Here is a 17374-nt window from a genome sequence, read left to right on the forward strand (position 1 = left end):
ACAAGATCGGCAGGAAGTGGGTTGTACTGAACCGACTGTTCTCCTGGGAAAGATTTGAGACCAGTGATCACGTGTCTAAATACAATATCTTATGTAATAATCATTATTGATGGCTTATATAGTATGTATTTAAATGGTCCGTTTGAGCGAGTTTTTGGGGATGTCAGTTTAATGGGAAAACCCGTTATCCGGACTGGCCTCGGTCCCGAGGAGTCCGGAAAAGAGGGAGTCTACTGTATTAAGAAATAATGCTGTTTTTGCTAAAGGCAGCAGTAACACAACATTCAGACCTATAGACAGACAGTTGTAAATAAAAATGCATGTTCTAAACCCCAAAATGGTAAGCTTAAAATTGATGAGTATGAGACAGCATGGTAGGGAGAAAATGTGGAAGACCTAAACCAAGAGGATTTCAAATTGAAGTTGGGGCTCACAGGTTTAAAGGACAAACATAGCTTTTTTACGCATACTAATCTTTTGATAAATTTACCAGTAGCAGTGGTGTGTCTGTATGTCCCATTGTACTAATCCAGCATTGTTGCAAAACAGTAGGCCTACACATTACAAAAGTTCTATGATAGCAGTATTAACTGGACAGCTGACTTGTTATATAGTACCCAAGGCTACTGAAAAAGAGGTTGCCTCAGTAGTGCGTATGACACCCGCCGACCCGGATAGTGATGCTTTTAATTCACACAGCTGTCACCTGTAAAATTTTTAGTTTTTTGTTTGTTTTTGTGAAAATAAATGAATTAAAAACAAGCAACAAAAAAAAATTATTTAACAGGTGGCAGGTGTATGAATTAAAAGCATCAACACCATCCGGGTCGGCAGGTGACATCATATGTGCGACTGAGGAACCTCTTTTTCAGTAGCCTTGTGTCTGTAAAGCCTGGGTACAATAAATACAAACATTTGTAATATGAAGGTTGTTGTTTTAATGGCTTCATTCTGAGTAAGGATCAGCTTATGATGGTTTGAAATCATCTTCCCCTTAAACCCCTAAATCCGACATAAAATATTTTGGTCTCTAGTGTTTCTAGTGTTTAATCTTCTACTTTATTTAAATCCATTCAATTTTAATCACATATAGGGGTTTTTTTACAGATAGCGAAAGGAGCGCCGTCAGAGAATGTGTTCTTTTCACCGCTGAGCATCTACAACACAATGTTGCTAGCGTACTTCGTTTCTGGGGGTCACACAGAGATGAGCCTGCGAAAGTTTCTCTCTCTTCCACCAAACCAGGTATGTTTCTTACGGGTGGACCGATGCTTCTAGGTGTTGAGATTGCTTTGGCAAAAAACTCAAATAAAAAACTCAACAGTGACAAATTATAAAAAACAATATTAAGTATGAATACAATTTAGGTTGTGTAATGTGTTAATAAATATGTGGTTTAAGTTACATTTTTTTAAAGTTATTACTAAATAATTGGTGTAAATACCTGCATTTTGTAAAGACTAGGTTGTCAATTCATAATAAGTAAATACAATGAATGAAGCAAGAAGACATCTGTACTGGCCCGTCGATGACACCTTTGTGAGTCAAAACCGGTTGCAATTTAGCAACAAATTGATCGCATAAATGCAGTTATTTACTACTCCTTATCTGTACGGTATTTAACTGCAATCAGGAGGCTAAAATTCAATATAATTTCAGTTATTGATGAAAAATAAGGGTTTCTATATACAATATTGCAAAAAAATTTAAAATCTTTGGTGACTTTGATACATAGTTCTTTTCCACTTTTCCTAGTTGTTTACTGGGGAAAATTAAAATTTCAATAAATTTCAGAATCCATGTGTTGATTGTGTAACTGTATAAATTAAGCAACACATGGCTATCAACTTTACATGGTGCATCTATAGTATGTGTGAGCTGGTGAGTCTTTTGGGTGCAGTATACATTCTTTTTGGAAAAGCGTTGCATGATCTTCAGCATCTTGAGCCATTCTTGGTTAGAGCCATTTATATGTTATATATATCAAAGTTATAAAAAAAATTTGTCCTACAATACCGAGGTATCAAAAAATGTTACTTCTTTTCAATGAAATTAAAATGAAGGTAACTTGCATATCCTCTTATTCACGTTTACTTGTAACCACCTGTAACCATACTACTTTTTATCCAGAACACTTCACCCTTGTACTCTGCAGCTCACCCCTTGCTTTGTTGGATATGATCCACTCACCGATGTGTATAGTCAATGTGGATAGGCAAATACAAGGCTAAAAAAGGCCATCCACCTCTTTTTTTATAAAAAAAAATTACCTATCCTCAATAATCTATCTAAACAGTCTTTGTTAATTGGAAAAGTTAACAATCCCATACACACACTTAATCAAATTATTTTTTTCAGGACAAGACAGATATGTACAAAGCTTACTCAGTGCACAAGCAAAATTTGTTCATTGGAAGGTACAAGTCGCAGGTTCACAGTGCAAATCGGTTCTTCATCTCTGTCCAACAAACGGTCAAAGATTGTATGGATGTCATATTTAGAGATGAGATTGAAACAGTGGATTTCTTCAATGGATTGGAGAAGGCATTGAAAAGTATCAATGACTGGGTAGCCAGTCACACAAATAACAAGATCCAAAACCTACTTTCAAAGGGTGACGTGAGTCCGGATTCTCAGATGGTCTTGGTAAGTTCTTATATTAATAATTGATTACTCTTATTTGCCTAAGTGAATTTTATTGTTACATATGCACCAATTAACGGTAAGCAGATAATGTGTACAATATTTCCAAAAGTTGAATTTAAGTTTCTTTAAAAGTTACAATAGCACTACAAGATTCTTCAAATATGGGGGAAGAGTGAGGTGGGGAGTGGTTAGAGCGCAGGACTTCGGTCCCTGAGGTTCCGGGTTTCCACCAAATTTACAAATGGATTTTATTCGAATGGTAATGCTGCAACCCCGATATCTATAGCCTGAAGTAATGAGAAAAAACAATCCTCAGCTCGTACCTAGCGTCCTAAGACAAAAAAACTACAAGATGTTTCAAATTTAGATTTAATAGTACTTAACTATGAAACATAAAAAAAATTTCTATAACCATTACTGTTGACATTGTATTTCTGCCCGGGAAAATCCAGGGTTTTCTGTTACTATTACTGTCAAATCAGTCAACATTAAATTTTTATTTTTAGATTAACCAACATTAATATAAAAGCTAGAACAAGTAGTTTACCAAAATATTATTGTTATAGTACTTGACATGTTTATATCCATGCTGATCTAATCTTTCAGGCAAATGTTGCATATTTCAAAGGCACATGGAAAAACCTATTTGATCCCATGGATACAAAAATGAGGCCGTTTCAAGTGAACAAAAGTAAAACGGTACAAGTTCCTATGATGTTTCAAATCAACTTTTTCAACCATTGTAAGTATAACCATAGATAAAACATACTCCCTCAGTAGATTTCTCATCCTTAAGGAACACCTGAAGAAAATTTTATTGTTAGTTCTGTACGGTTTATGTAGAGGTCGTGTTTAGTTTACAATTTTTTTCCTGTTATTACAGTCATTTAAAACCTCGTTTAACCAAATAATACGATCTAATCATAAACAATAACTTGTACCCTATTTATATAACCAAACAGTAAAGCACAAATCAAGAAATTAACCCTAAAATAATAGAAACAAAATTTCGTCGACACTAGCGCCCAGTACATGAACTAGACACGAAAAACGTGCTTCAAAATTTACAATGGGATGAGAAGTCTACTTGTGTTGTTTAGTCTATAGTATAACTTGGCTAAATAACTAAATTGCCTTAAAATCAAGCTAGTTATAATATTATGCTTACAATGCAATAATACGAGTACAATAACTTTACTCATGGCTATAGTGCACACATACACCGACATAGAGTTGGAGCTGACCTTAATCATCTGTAGTTTTCTGGTGGTTTAGTGTCGGATTCCACAAAACTGTAATACAGTACTTGATGAACTTGCAGCATCAAGTCTCTGAGCTCTTTCTGAGCACATTTGAATCCAAATATGAGCGAAGGTCGGGTGTAAAGTGTAGAGAGGCGGTTCCTTAATTGTGTACATATTTAGAAGAATCTTGCTAACAAGAGACATTTAAGCTACATAATCCATTAAAAGATTTCAATTATTCATAGATGTGACAAAATGCCTTTAAAGTGATATCATTGTTGAGTATTTATTTTTTGTCTGCAGGGAGGTCAGATCGTTTGGGTGCTGAGATGTTGGAACTGCAATTTCTGGGGCAAAGTCAGAACCAAAGTGACATCAGCCTCATACTGATGTTGCCTGATGAGTCCAACAAACCCAACCCAGCCACAGACCTGGTCATGAGACTAGACTCTGCTGCCCTCCTGGACATTGTGAAGCAATCCAGCGACCCCAGGAACGAGAACAAGGTGGAAGTCAAACTACCAAGGTTCTCGCTGGAGAGTTTCCTTGAGCTGACACCGGTGAGGATTTTTTATATCTTTATTGGTGATATCTTATCTTTATGGCTTTCTTGTCAAGAGATCTAGTCCAACCTTTTTTCCTCAGGGGCCAAATTGTAAATTGTTGGAGGGAAAGCTGGCCAGTCATATTTCAGTGCAGTAAGTTTACCATCCACCCCCTCATAAACATGATATATTCTTGCTTGTTTTCTACCTGCTATATTTTCATACACATTAGCCAGCCAACCTGAAGACTGGAGATCATAATGTACTTTGCTGGTTGGGAAGAAAAAGTTTAATTTCACTGATTCTGGTATAGGCTGAAAGATCAATAAATATCCTTTGTCGAGGTTTTATTCATTGACGGCATTTTATTGCCTTTTTTAAGGTCACAAAGACATCTTCATCATAGGTGACAAGTGTTGCTGCAACGGCGGGAAACAACGATATCTCCACTGTCCAGACCAAATTATATGTTTACGGGTGTTGTCGAGATTGCAGGAGTTATCGGTTACGCCAAGACCGCAATATATGTTAACAATTGTAGCCGAGATTGTAGGAGACAATCACATTATCGCCACAATATATGCTTGCGAGTGTTTCACAGACAACACATCTGACATACGATGGCATGAGATCCAACCATAACTTCACTGGGTGTTTCAGATCCTAGAAGGAATGGGAGTAGGTGACCTGTTCAAGCCATCGGCCAACCTGACTGGTCTGACAGGAGGTCCCAGTATCTCCTTCAGTAGAGCAATACACAAGGCAAAGGTAAGAAAATAAGGCCACAACTTGCATGCTGTTTTCCTTATACTTGTGGTGTGACACATCAAGGTCTTTTGTCTATGTAAGTCAAATGTATTTAATTCTTCTTTGACTTGAGCCAGTCCTTGCGTAAACTATACTCACTCGTCTATGGTTAACCTCAGCACTGCTGACTCGTAGTGGTAATTGAGATAAATATTCTAACTTGAGCCTTAGCCTCAAGTAAAATATTAGATTATAATAATAGTTTTATTGTAGGCTACCTGATTTGATTTTCAGATTTGACAAAGACAAAGGTACATACTTTAGAATGCTGTCTCAGTTAGTATATGAACTACTAACACTTATAGTATAAAATGGTGGTGGAATACTGTTAAAGTAAGTCCTAATTGACTGTTAAGTTATAACCAGTTATGTTCTCTGACAACACACTAATGTTCGTTTGCATTCATTGAAGAGAAAGCAAAATACAAGGCAGGTATCTAATTAGTTTTGTTAATTAAATATATTCGGTATCAAACTTCTCCCTTTTCTCAGTTTTATCCTTCTAATCTAGCTGTATTAAACACAATCACAGAAAGTTATCAAATATTGTCCTTAGAGCTTTTGATTCCCACCTCAAAATTATTTTCTAGTACAAAAATTGAGTTCCCATATTCTTTGAGAGTTGGCATTACTTATTGCACAGTTTGATGTATGTCCTAAGGTGAAAGTGGACGAGTATGGAACTGAGGCTGCCGCGGTGACTGTGGTGTTGGATGACAGGATCTCTGGGGACAGCTTCTCGTGTGATAGACCCTTTGTGTACCTGCTGTACGACAAGAAGGTGGAGACACTTCTCTTTGCTGGGGTCTACAACTACCCACAATAAAATGAGTTAATTTCTTGACTTTTAGGACAAGTAGACATTCCGTTCCATATTTTTAAAGCTATATTAAGGCTGTAGCTAAGTTTTAAAATAAAAATCATCATACCGGTAGTTCAGTGGAATTGAGCCGCAGACAAAGTGCGCCGATGTCAAGTAGGCTACTGATATCTGTTTAGTAGGACTATTGAATTTTAAAAGTAGCACGTTCTGTGAAGGGTAGAGTGCAGGACTTTGGTCCCTGAGGTCCCGGGTTCAAATCCCACTAATCACCAATGGATGTTATCTAAAGATTTATGCCGCAACCCCTAAGTCTATCTTGACATAATGTGAAAACAATCCCAGGCTCGTGCCTGGCATCCTAGGACAAAAAAAAAAACAAAAACACTGAACCATGTTAATTTTGAAAATGTGCTACAGCTTTGTATAGATGGGGTGTCTACTTCAATTTAGTATTGAAAAATCAACCATCAATCACAAGGTTTCGTTGAGATTAGATTGAAAATATTAAAATTCTAATAATTTACTGTGTGTACTAAAGTAGAAGCTTGTCACTATTAGCATTGACAATGACAGAATCAATGTTCAATCAATACTAATAACTTTATCGTAATGTAAACAAAGAGAACTATGACAAAAATTCAAAAGATTAACCATAGATACACTAACCAACACATGTACACTCCTCATCCCATTTTACATTTTGAATCTTGGTTTTTGTGTCTAGTTCAAGTTGGTGACACTGATTGCTATTCAATGAAATTTGGTTTCTATTATTTTAGGGTTAATTTCATAGTTTGTGCTTTACTGTTTGGTTACATAACTAGAGGACAAGTTATTGCTTATGGTTAGATAGTTTTATTTAGTTAAACGAGGTTTTTTTTTTAAACGACTGGAATAACAAGAAACAAATTGAAAACAAAATACAGCCCCTTCAGTGCACTGGACAGAACTAACGATAAAATTGTCTGCCGTTTCTGTAAGGATGGGAATCTTCTAAGTGTACTGAAGGAAAAGTAAAAAAACAATTATAAATAAAAACAAATGTAAAAGCAGCAAATATTCAATGTTTTAAAATATGATGAAATACAACCCTTTTATTAAATTTTGGCCCGTGCCCTTAGGAAAAAAAAAACTAAGTATGCAGTTGATAAGTGTGCGGCTTAAAGCTTTCTCAAAATATGTGTGTTTCTTATCAACGTAATAAAATGCCAGCTAGTACTCAAAGATGTAGATAGTGTTTTGTTAACTACTGACCTTTGCTTTATATGAAACTATGTATTTACAGTATTTGATTAATTACGTGGTAATTTAGTACTGGTAGTTATCAGATTTATATTGGTAACTGGTAGAAAGAAATGTTGACGAAATTAAACTCTTAAACGTAGACAGCTCAGCAGAATACAGTAGATAGAATGTCTACTTTAGTACACATGAATGGTTCTATCCGCATTACAGAGATATTTAGTTTTAATAATACAATATGTTTTCGACATGTCAAAAGGACAAACTTTTCATGGATATTAAAATAATTTTACATACAAACCAGTGAGTTTATTTCCTAAAAGTTCATCTCTAATGATATTAAAGATAGAAGTCCTAAATTGTAGAACAATGATGAAACGCTAAAGGAAAATTACTGCCAGAAATTACGATGAGTGTTTCTTTAAGGTTTTGGAGATAAGGGGACTAACTTTATTAAAACACATAATTTCTTACTTGTCTGTATAATGCATACAACTGTTTCCTGATCCTTCGTCTACCTAGAACAAAGTCCAGATTTTTGCTCCCAGTGACATTTTGTTACCAGTAGGGTACGGAGAGGAAACACACGAACATACAAGTAGGATACGCTATACTTGGGTCCGCCAATCAGAGAGCAGCATTTCATCCCCACCCCTCCCCCTAGGCCACGCCCCCTGGTGTCCCACGTGGTCTAACCTCACTTTTATTTTCGCGCCAAACGAAAAAAACCTGACTTCTTCTCCACCAATTCCCGCCAAACGAAAAAAGAACCTCACCTTCCCGCCAAGTAACATAACCTAACTTTCGCGCCAAACGAAATAAACCATACCTTCCCGCCAATTCCCACCAAACGAAAAAAAACCTCACCTTCCCGCCAAATGAAAAAACCACACCTTACCGCTAAGTAACATAACCTCACTTTTATTATTGCGCCAAACAACGTAACCTCACCTTCCCGCCAAGCCTCACTTTACGTATTGCATATGTATTGCCAACTTATATAACTCCGTAATGATCAACTCTTGCCGAATGAAATAACCTCCACTGATTAATGACTGAATAACCTCCACAAAGCTGTGTCCTGAATGATTACACAGATTGTTTGGTCTAAAATTTGTTTTAATGCTACTATATATACATCTACGATTTATATTTACATACTTCTAAAAATATTTACAAACACTACAAAACTTCTTCTTCTTCATCATCACGGTTCTGTAACAAAACAAGGAAGTGTTAATGGTGTGTATCCTGGTTGCTGATTGGTTGTAATAAGCTTGTACCTGATTGGTCATAAATAGGTGATCTGTTGTGTGATTGGTCAATTTTTACTATTTAAACTTTTCGGTACTAATTTTCTTTCACTTTGCTCTTGGCAATTGAACGTGTTGGATGTGTGCTCTTGTGTTTGATGTTTTGAGGTAATGTTTGAAAGTTATTTCTGGTGTTAAATGTTAGCTTGATTATTTACGGTACATCAGTGGTAAGTGAACTTTGTTTTTTTATTGTAACGTATTGTGCAATCGGTGTGCTATATTCAGCTTTGTGTGCACGCAGCTGTATCCCCACCACATCTTGTGTCTCAGTGTTGTAGTGTGCAATTGGTGTGCTATATTTAGCTGTGTGCGCGCGCAGGCCGTGTCCCCACTAGATCTTGTGTCTCCGTGTCCCTTTTACTTTGCTCTAGGCGTTTGACGACGATGGATGTTAGTATGGCTGATAACGTATCTGATGAAGTAGTTGAACCCGTAAAAGTAGTTGAGCCTGTTAATTTGATTAGTACTGATCAAACTTATGTAAATAAATTTAGATTGTATGGTAGTAAAACTGTATTTAAATTCACCAATCCGCCTCCAGAGACTAATGAGATTGATTGGTTGAGACAAGGGTTTGCACGAATTGTAAATAGTACGAAAAAGCAAGCTTTTGAAAATGATCAACTTGGGTTTACTTTGGAGAGTCTCAACTTGAAATCAAAAGCACCTGGCTATGTAAATTTTCGTCCGGCTACTGAAATTGATGAAATTGTTTTGTGGCAAATCTTTGGTGGTATTGTGCAATCAAACTCTGAATCCATCAAATCTACTGACACCTTTAAAGTAGAATGCACTAGAATTAATCTTCCTGTAGGTTCTGGGAGGTTAAGGCCAGGGTTTTACAATACGTTTGATGAGGAATGCAAGTCAAGACGGGGAATTGTTGTCATTAATAATAAAGATAAATTGTGTCTACCTCGTGCAATTGTAGTGGCTATTGCTAATCTAACTAAAGATCCTGAATATAAAGCTGTGGGGCAAGATAAGGCAAATAGGCAAACAGTTAGGGCTCAGGAACTTGTGCGTTGAGCTAGGGTTGTAATGCCCTAGAGGGTGGAGTTGGGATCCCGGAACTTGAAAAATTTCAGGGGTTTTTAAGGGATTACAAAATTGTTGTGTACAACTATGACAGGAAAGGACGTGATGTTTACTTTGAGGGAAATGTAGAAAATGCAAAATTCACACTAAATTTACTGTTTCACGATGGACACTACAATCTGATTAATAGTTTGACTGCCGCTTTTGTTTGTGCATATTTTTGTGAAGCTTGCCACGTCCCGTATGATCACAAAGGAGCCCACCGCTGCTCAAACATTTGCCTACAGTGCCGGACTATTTCACCCCCTTGTGTAGAGGAACATGGCGGTATTCTGTGCCCTAAATGTAACATGACTTATAAAAACCAGAGATGTTTTATTGCACATCAAGCTGACAAGTGTAAAAATGTAAAGAAATGTCTTAATTGTGGAAAACTGGTCTGGATTAGAGAACGGTCCAAGCCTCACAAATGTGGTGAAGTATACTGTAAACCATGTGGTTCATTTGAAGACCCTAACCACAAATGCTTCATGAAACCTGACACGAGAAAGCCTACCTAAGTCAAAAGATTTTATTTTTATTTTCTTTGACTTGGAAACCCGTCAAGATGAGTCTCTGCCCTCAGATCCCGAGTCTAAATTGCATCAAGTAAATTTGTGTGTATCCCAACAGTTTTGCTATCAGTGTATTGAGGCTAAATTTTGTATGGCTTGTAAAAATTGTATGCGAGTGTTTAGTTCTGAACCAGTCACTCAGTTCATGGACTATGTGATGCAAGTCCGTAAAAATTTCAAAGATGTCTGTGTCATTGCTCACAATGGGCAGGGCTTTGACTTCCAATTTTTGCTCAAGTATGTGCTAGAATATACAAAGTTCACCCCGAAACTTGTAATGCGGAGAACTAAGGTAATTTTGATGGAGATTGACAATGTGAGGTTTGTTGATTCACTTAGTTATTTCCCTATGTCTCTTGCTGCCCTGCCCAAGGCCTTTGATTTGCCTCCAGAAAAGAAGAAAGGCTATTTTCCCCACCTCTTCAACACCCTTGAGAATCAAAATTATGTGGGCCCTATGCCAGCAAAGGAGTTTTACTGTCCAGAATCTATGTTTGAAAAATCACAAATATTTTGAAAACTGGTATAATGATCAGGTTGCAAACCGCGTTACATTTGACTTTAAGAAAGAAATCCTCGAGTATTGTATGTCTGACGTTGATATCTTGGCTCAAGCTTGTTTAAAGTTCCGTTCAATTTTCCTGGAAGAGTGTAATGTGGACCCGTTTCTCGAGGCTGTGACCATTGCCAGTGCTTGTAACCTGGCCTTCCGTCGGAACTTTTTGAAGAAAAATACTATCGGCATCGTTCCTAAAAACGGCTATAGGCTTACAGACGCCCAATCGGCAGTCGCGTTACAGTGGCTAACGTGGGAAGAGGAGAAACATGGAGTTAGAATTGAACACGCTGGCCGTGTAAAAGAGGTTAAGATCAATGGAATGAAAGTTGATGGGTATGATGGTCAAAATATTTATGAATTTCAAGGCTGCTACTTTCAGGGCTGTCCTAAATGCTTTCCCTATGATCGTGAACTTGCTTTGAAAGAGGACCCCTCTGACTCACTCCATTTGCGGTATGAACGGACTAAATCAAAAATAGCAAAACTGGGTGATAACGTCGTACAAATGTGGGAATGTGAGTTTAGACAGTTAAAAAAAAACCTGAAACATCTAGACAAGTTGCCGATCCTCAACAATTTACCCCTGAATCCGAGGCAAGCATTTTTGGGGGGTCGAACCGGTAATGCCAAAACCTATCACAAGTGTGTAGAGGGAGAAACTATTGAATACGTTGATGTATGCTCTCTCTATCCTTGGGTATGTAAATACGGCAAGTACCCTGTAGGCCATCCGACAATCTATGTAGGTGACAGAGAGTGTAGGCAGAGAGGTCTTAATGTCGAAGGCCTGTTAAAGTGTAAAGTACTCCCACCACGCGATCTTTACCATCCTGTGCTCCCGGCCAAAATGAATGACAAGTTAATGTTTGTTTTGTGCGCGACTTGTGGAGATGGTGAGATTCAAAGTGATTGCGACCACGAAAGTGGTGACAGAGCACTAATTGGAACCTGGACCGTGGACGAAATTCGTAAAGCCGTAGAAAAGCCGTGTAAAGCCGTTATGTTGTACTCGACATGTATGAACTTTGGGAGTATAAGGTAGCCACATATGAAAACGGTGGATTGTTCACTGACTTTATAAATAAATTTTTAAAAAAGAAACAGGAAGCGTCTGGGTTCCCTAGTTGGTGTGAAACTGATGAGGACAAAAACAAGTACATTGACGACTATTTTAAGAAAGAGGGCGTCCAACTGGAAAAAGACAAAATTGTAAAAAATGGTGGCTTGAGGTCTTTGGCTAAACTGATGTTGAACTCGTTTTGGGGAAAATTTGGACAGCGTGAAAATCAGACCAAAGCTACAATCGTCAGGGACCCCAAAACACTTTTCAAAATGTTAACCAGTCCTGAAATAGATGTAAATAGAGTATAGATTGTCAATGATGAGGTTCTTGTTGTAAGCTGGGAGTACATTGATGAGGTTGGGGAGCCATTGCAAAATGTAAATGTCGTGGTGGCTGCTTACACCCCTGCCCAAGCGAGATTGAAGCTCTATGAGCATCTAGATGCTCTGGGTGGTCAAGTGTTGTATTACGATACTGATTCTGTATTATATGTATATAAGGGTGGTTTGTACAAAGTTCCCACGGGAGACTATCTAGGGGAAATGACTGATGAGTTGGCCGAGTATGGACCAGGTTCATACATAACAGAATTTGTATCTGGAGGGCCAAAAACCTATGCATACCTCGTGTGGTCAACAAACAAACAAAAATTGATTCCTGTATGTAAAGTAAAAGGGCTTACATTAAACATGAAAACTTCTAAAAAGATTGGATTTGACAGTTTGAAAGAGATGGTCCTTGGTGATGCTGCACAAACATTGGACATTGAGGAAAATAGAATCAGACGAACAAAGGATAGGAATATAGTTACAATCAGTGAGGTCAAACAGTTTAAAATTACGGGACCAAAGAGGAAACATGGTAGTAATTATGATACACTTCCATATGGGTTTAAAATTCAAAAAAACTCACCAAAATTTCAACTCCTGAATCACTATCACTATCACTCCAGTCCTCCCTGCAACAGTTCATACAATTTTGTATAATTAAATAATATATAAATAGCCTATTACCAGTCAATTAAGCCTAAAAGCCTATTTAAAATATACTATGTTTACAATCTATTTCAAACACAAGTTAAAGTAAAAATAAATATATATATAATCAAACAAAAACTCAAAAAGTAATTTACCCAAATTAAATTTCATATACTATTAATTGGCCTGAGTGACTAAAAGTGAACAGTGAACTTCAAGATCTAGAAGACCTGAATACATTGTTGCTGAAAAACATGTGTTAGGTAACAACTGGATTTCCTCCTTCTTCTACCATGAACTAGCCTGGGTGAGAGTTTAAAAACTAGTTTGTATGATTTTTATATTATAATATTTTCCAGTAAAAAGTGAAAAGCTAAACCAAAATAGTCTAATTATTTCAAATAGTTTAAACAAGAAGAAATGTGGAAACTTGGAAGAAACTTGGTAATCTCCATCTTATTATTACAGACTATCCTATTTAGGTGTTGGACAATTTGAGAACATTAGCCTACTTCTGAGGTGGATCGAGTAGCCTCATAGCTGTTAAAATTTCTATAGCCTAAAATCTTGATTCAAGTAAAGACTTTTGTTTTAGAACAATCTTATCCAAATTCGATATAAAATTATTTAGTAAAAAAAAAAATCAAAGGCTAAATTTATTATCATAAAAAAAAGTTTCAAATTAAAAGATTAGCATGGAAATTGGAAATTAAAGAGAGTTCCAAGCACTAACCCTAAACCCTGAGGTTGCATCCCAGTCCCCAATATCCACCTCATTCCACCCTCCCGGCCCTCAATTAACCCCAAATTCCGAATCTGTGTCTTCGTTGTCTTCTTCTTCACTCAAATTTAAATGCACATATCCTGTGATATAAATAATTTTGAATGAAATCATTAACGACTAGCATCAGAGAGATCATGTTGGACACTGAACACATAGTGTAATTAATTTGTATTCCCTAGTCCATCGACCAGTACCTCGAGGGATGATGACCAACAGACTAGGATTAGGGCTGATGACTCACCCGGTCAGTTAAAGACTGGTAGTAAATGTCTTTGGGTTCACATATTCACCTGGGACTGGCCTGGGCCTTAAACTATTGGCTAGTCGCCAGGTAGACAGAGGGTCAGGCAACAAGTTCCATCATACAGACTATAGAACTTCTCTTTAACACTCCGTCTAATGGCAGCAGAAAACCTTATTGTAAACTTCTTAACTCAAGATAGTGGATATTTTTATTGGCACTTGCTCAAAACTTATTGATGGCGTTAAAACCAGACAATGGGCCCAAGTGATGGGATGATGGGATATAACTTGATGAAGGACATGTTTAGGTGTATGTGGGTAGCAATGTTATTTCACTGGAATACCTGGGTGTACTACAAGAGGGTCGTAAGTTGTGCTCACTAAATATTTATTGGTTGCTTTAAAGCGGGACAATAGGCCTGATAACAATAAACCAATAGATAGTTAATGAATACCGGTACCGCACTTAAAGAATCCTTTAGACACCAGTAGAAAGGGCTGTACTTCAGGCTGCCAATCACAGAGCAGCATTTCATCTCCACCCCACCCTTAAGCCACGCCCCCAGCAAATACTATAGTGTGTCCACCTGGAAATGTTGTGGGGTCACGGCCCACGGGTCTAATTAGGTAACGTTTGGCCAAAGTTTCTGTGCGCGCGACCAGATCTGGTTGAGTCTAGGTGAGGGGTTTGGCGGGTGTACTTTTGTGAAAACATTATTGATTCTTACTACTCACTCACCCCTACCCCCAGCACTGCCAATAGCCGGTACCCGTATGTTTTAGTTCGGCTAGTAGCGACCCGTCCACGCGCAAAGAAGTTTTGGCCGAACTTTACACGTCCTTGACAGTTAAACACAATGCTCAGTATAGAATATGTTTTAATACTACTATTTGTCTACAATTTATATTTACATGTTTCTAAAAATATTTACAAAGACTAAATTTTGTTAAATCTTCAAACCTCTTCTTCTTCTTTATTGCCAAGGTTCTGTAACAAATCAACGAGCTAAGTGTGTTCACTATGCACCACTTTGGCATAAGCCAAGTGCGTGTAAACCAAGCGTAACAAAGTGTAGTTTACTTATACTTTTCAGTACTACTTTTCTGTCACTTTGCGTTTGGCAATTGTACGTGTTAGACGTGTGCTCTTGTGTTTGATGTTTTAAAGGCTATTTTTGCCAGTTATTACTGTCGTTAATGATAGCCTAATTATTTAGGGTATAGAACACATGTTTTATGATGAGTGAACTTTGATTCTTTTGTGTAACATATTGTGCAATCGCTGTGCTATATTCAGCCTCATGCGTGAGCAGGCTGTACTCCCACTAGATCTTGTGTCTCTTTCACTTTGCTCTTGGCATTTGACGACAATGGATGTTAGTGTTAGTATGTCTGATAATGTATCTGATGAAGTAGTTGAACCCGTTAAAGTAGCTGAGCCTGTTACTTTGATTAGTACTGTAAATAAATTTTGATTGTATGTCAGTAAAACAGTAGCCTATTAAATTTACCAATCCACCTCCAGAGACTAAAGAGATTGATTGGTTGAGACAAGGGCTTGCAAAAATTTTAAATTGTATGAAAGAGCAAGCATTTGAAAATGATCAACTTGGGTTTACTTGGGAGAGTCTCAACTTTAAATCAAAAGTAAGAGAGAGAGAAAAATTCTTTATTTACAACAAATTATTTTGCAGCATTACATGAATCAAATAAAAATATCACATGGGTCACAATGACCAGTGCATGATAGAGTCCTTATTTGGCTGCTTAAAATCAAAATAAAAGTTCTCCACACTTCACACAATAAAAATAAAAAAATCTAACAATAACTTAGTAAAATAAGCATCTATATAATTAATACGCTACATGAAACTTTGTCGGTTGAACTCCTCCGCCATTTCTTAACCGATTTTATCCATTGACGTCTCATTGGAAAGAGCGTGTCGCGTAGATTTGCAAACTGGCCTTACATTTTTGAAAAAGTCCCTTGGGCTCTGCCCCAGTGGCATTGAAAGTTTCCATGTTATTCTTATGAAGAACATAATTGTTTACATTTTGATCTTGATCAGCTGTATAATTTAATTGCTGTTATTTATTTTTCAATTCAATGAAACGCATTGAGTACATTTATTTACTATTTGAGTTTGTGTAAACATAACCCCCAAGACGATTCGTGTTAGTATGGTTGTATCTTAAATGTGTGTATTTATAGTTGTTTTGTGTCGCTATGACGGATCGTGTTAGCATGTTTGTAACTTAAATTTGTGCATTTATAGTTGTATTGTGTAGCTATAATTTGTTTATTTGTCGTTTTTTTCCTTTTAAATGCCTCCGACGCAACGACAACGAAACATAGACAGGAGGCGTAATCGTGATAGTGACCACAGCTAACAGTGGCGCGTAATAGGCTTAACTCATCACAGTCAGCACCTGACCCTGGACAATCTCAACTATTAGGTTACAAATGCGCCCTAACACTACCCCAAAACGACTTTTCGTTCTCAATTGGCCCTCTATCAATGACCTGTGTTGCCCGTACTACGACGCATTATAAGAAGAAGAAAACCGGCCGGAATACTTTAGATTTTTCAAAGATAAACATGGTCTGAGTTACACACCGGTAATTTTTGAGTTGACTCTTTTAAACTCATTGTAAATATGACTGTTATTCGTTTTGATATAACTCCTGTAATACTTTGCAATTGCTCGAATTCGAGCAACATGTACACTAGTAGCAATTAATTTACCATACAATTATAATTATAAAAAAACTGTGAAACCTAACAACAATATGCAAATGTAACTCAATAGTAGGGGAGCTCATTGCTTGCATTACATCCAATATACATTATCTTTTTTCCTTCGATTCCCAATTTTACTGAGGCGTGGATTCCGTCAAATAAGAGTGCTGTAGAAAGTAAGTGCAGTTATCAGTTGGTTAAGTCTAAACGAGATATTCTAGATAAATATTAAGAACCCGGCTATGTACATTTTTGTCCGGCAAAAGATATTGATGAAATTTTTTTTGTGGCAAATCTTTGGTGGTATTGTGCAATCAAACTCTGAATCCATCAAATTTAACGAGTGGAATGCACTAGAATTAACCTTTCTATAGGTTCTGGGAGAGTAAGGCCGGGGTTATACAATACGTTTGATGAGGAATGTAGAACACGAGGAGGAATTGTTATAAATAATAAAGATAAATTGTCTCTTCCTCGTGTGATTGTAGTGGCTATAGCAAATGTAACCGACAGCGACAACACCTCAAAGCCTAACAAATTTATGCAGTTTTATAATTAAATCTCTGTAATGTTTGACGCCTATTCTGTACTCTACGTTCAAGAATAAAGTATTCTGATTCTGATTCTAACTAAAGATCCTGATTATAATGCAGTTAGAAAGGATAAGGCAAATAGGCAAACAATGTTAATTAATTAATTAACTATAACATAACATATAACACTATAATAGTA

At 37.0% G+C, this 17374-nt stretch overlaps 1 protein-coding gene across 1 annotated transcript in view; it reads left to right on the forward strand.

Annotated features, from left to right (window-relative positions):
- LOC128992999 (uncharacterized) overlaps positions 1-7610 on the forward strand; it is a 39423-nt gene extending 31813 nt beyond the window's left edge. The window contains exons 16-21 of the mRNA XM_054416750.1: positions 1108-1245; positions 2359-2646; positions 3253-3388; positions 4194-4450; positions 5096-5203; positions 5904-7610. Of these exons, the coding sequence (XP_054272725.1) occupies positions 1108-1245; positions 2359-2646; positions 3253-3388; positions 4194-4450; positions 5096-5203; positions 5904-6068 (1092 nt within the window). The 3' untranslated portion in view covers positions 6069-7610. The remainder of the gene's footprint in view (positions 1-1107; positions 1246-2358; positions 2647-3252; positions 3389-4193; positions 4451-5095; positions 5204-5903) is intronic.
- The last annotated feature ends 9764 nt before the right edge of the window (positions 7611-17374 follow it).

The sequence above is a fragment of the Macrosteles quadrilineatus genome, unplaced genomic scaffold (assembly GCF_028750875.1).
Source record: "Macrosteles quadrilineatus isolate MER2022 unplaced genomic scaffold, UCM_ALF_1.0 Scaffold_4__1_contigs__length_99947679, whole genome shotgun sequence".
In the NCBI taxonomy this organism is placed as follows: Eukaryota; Metazoa; Arthropoda; class Insecta; order Hemiptera; family Cicadellidae; genus Macrosteles; species Macrosteles quadrilineatus.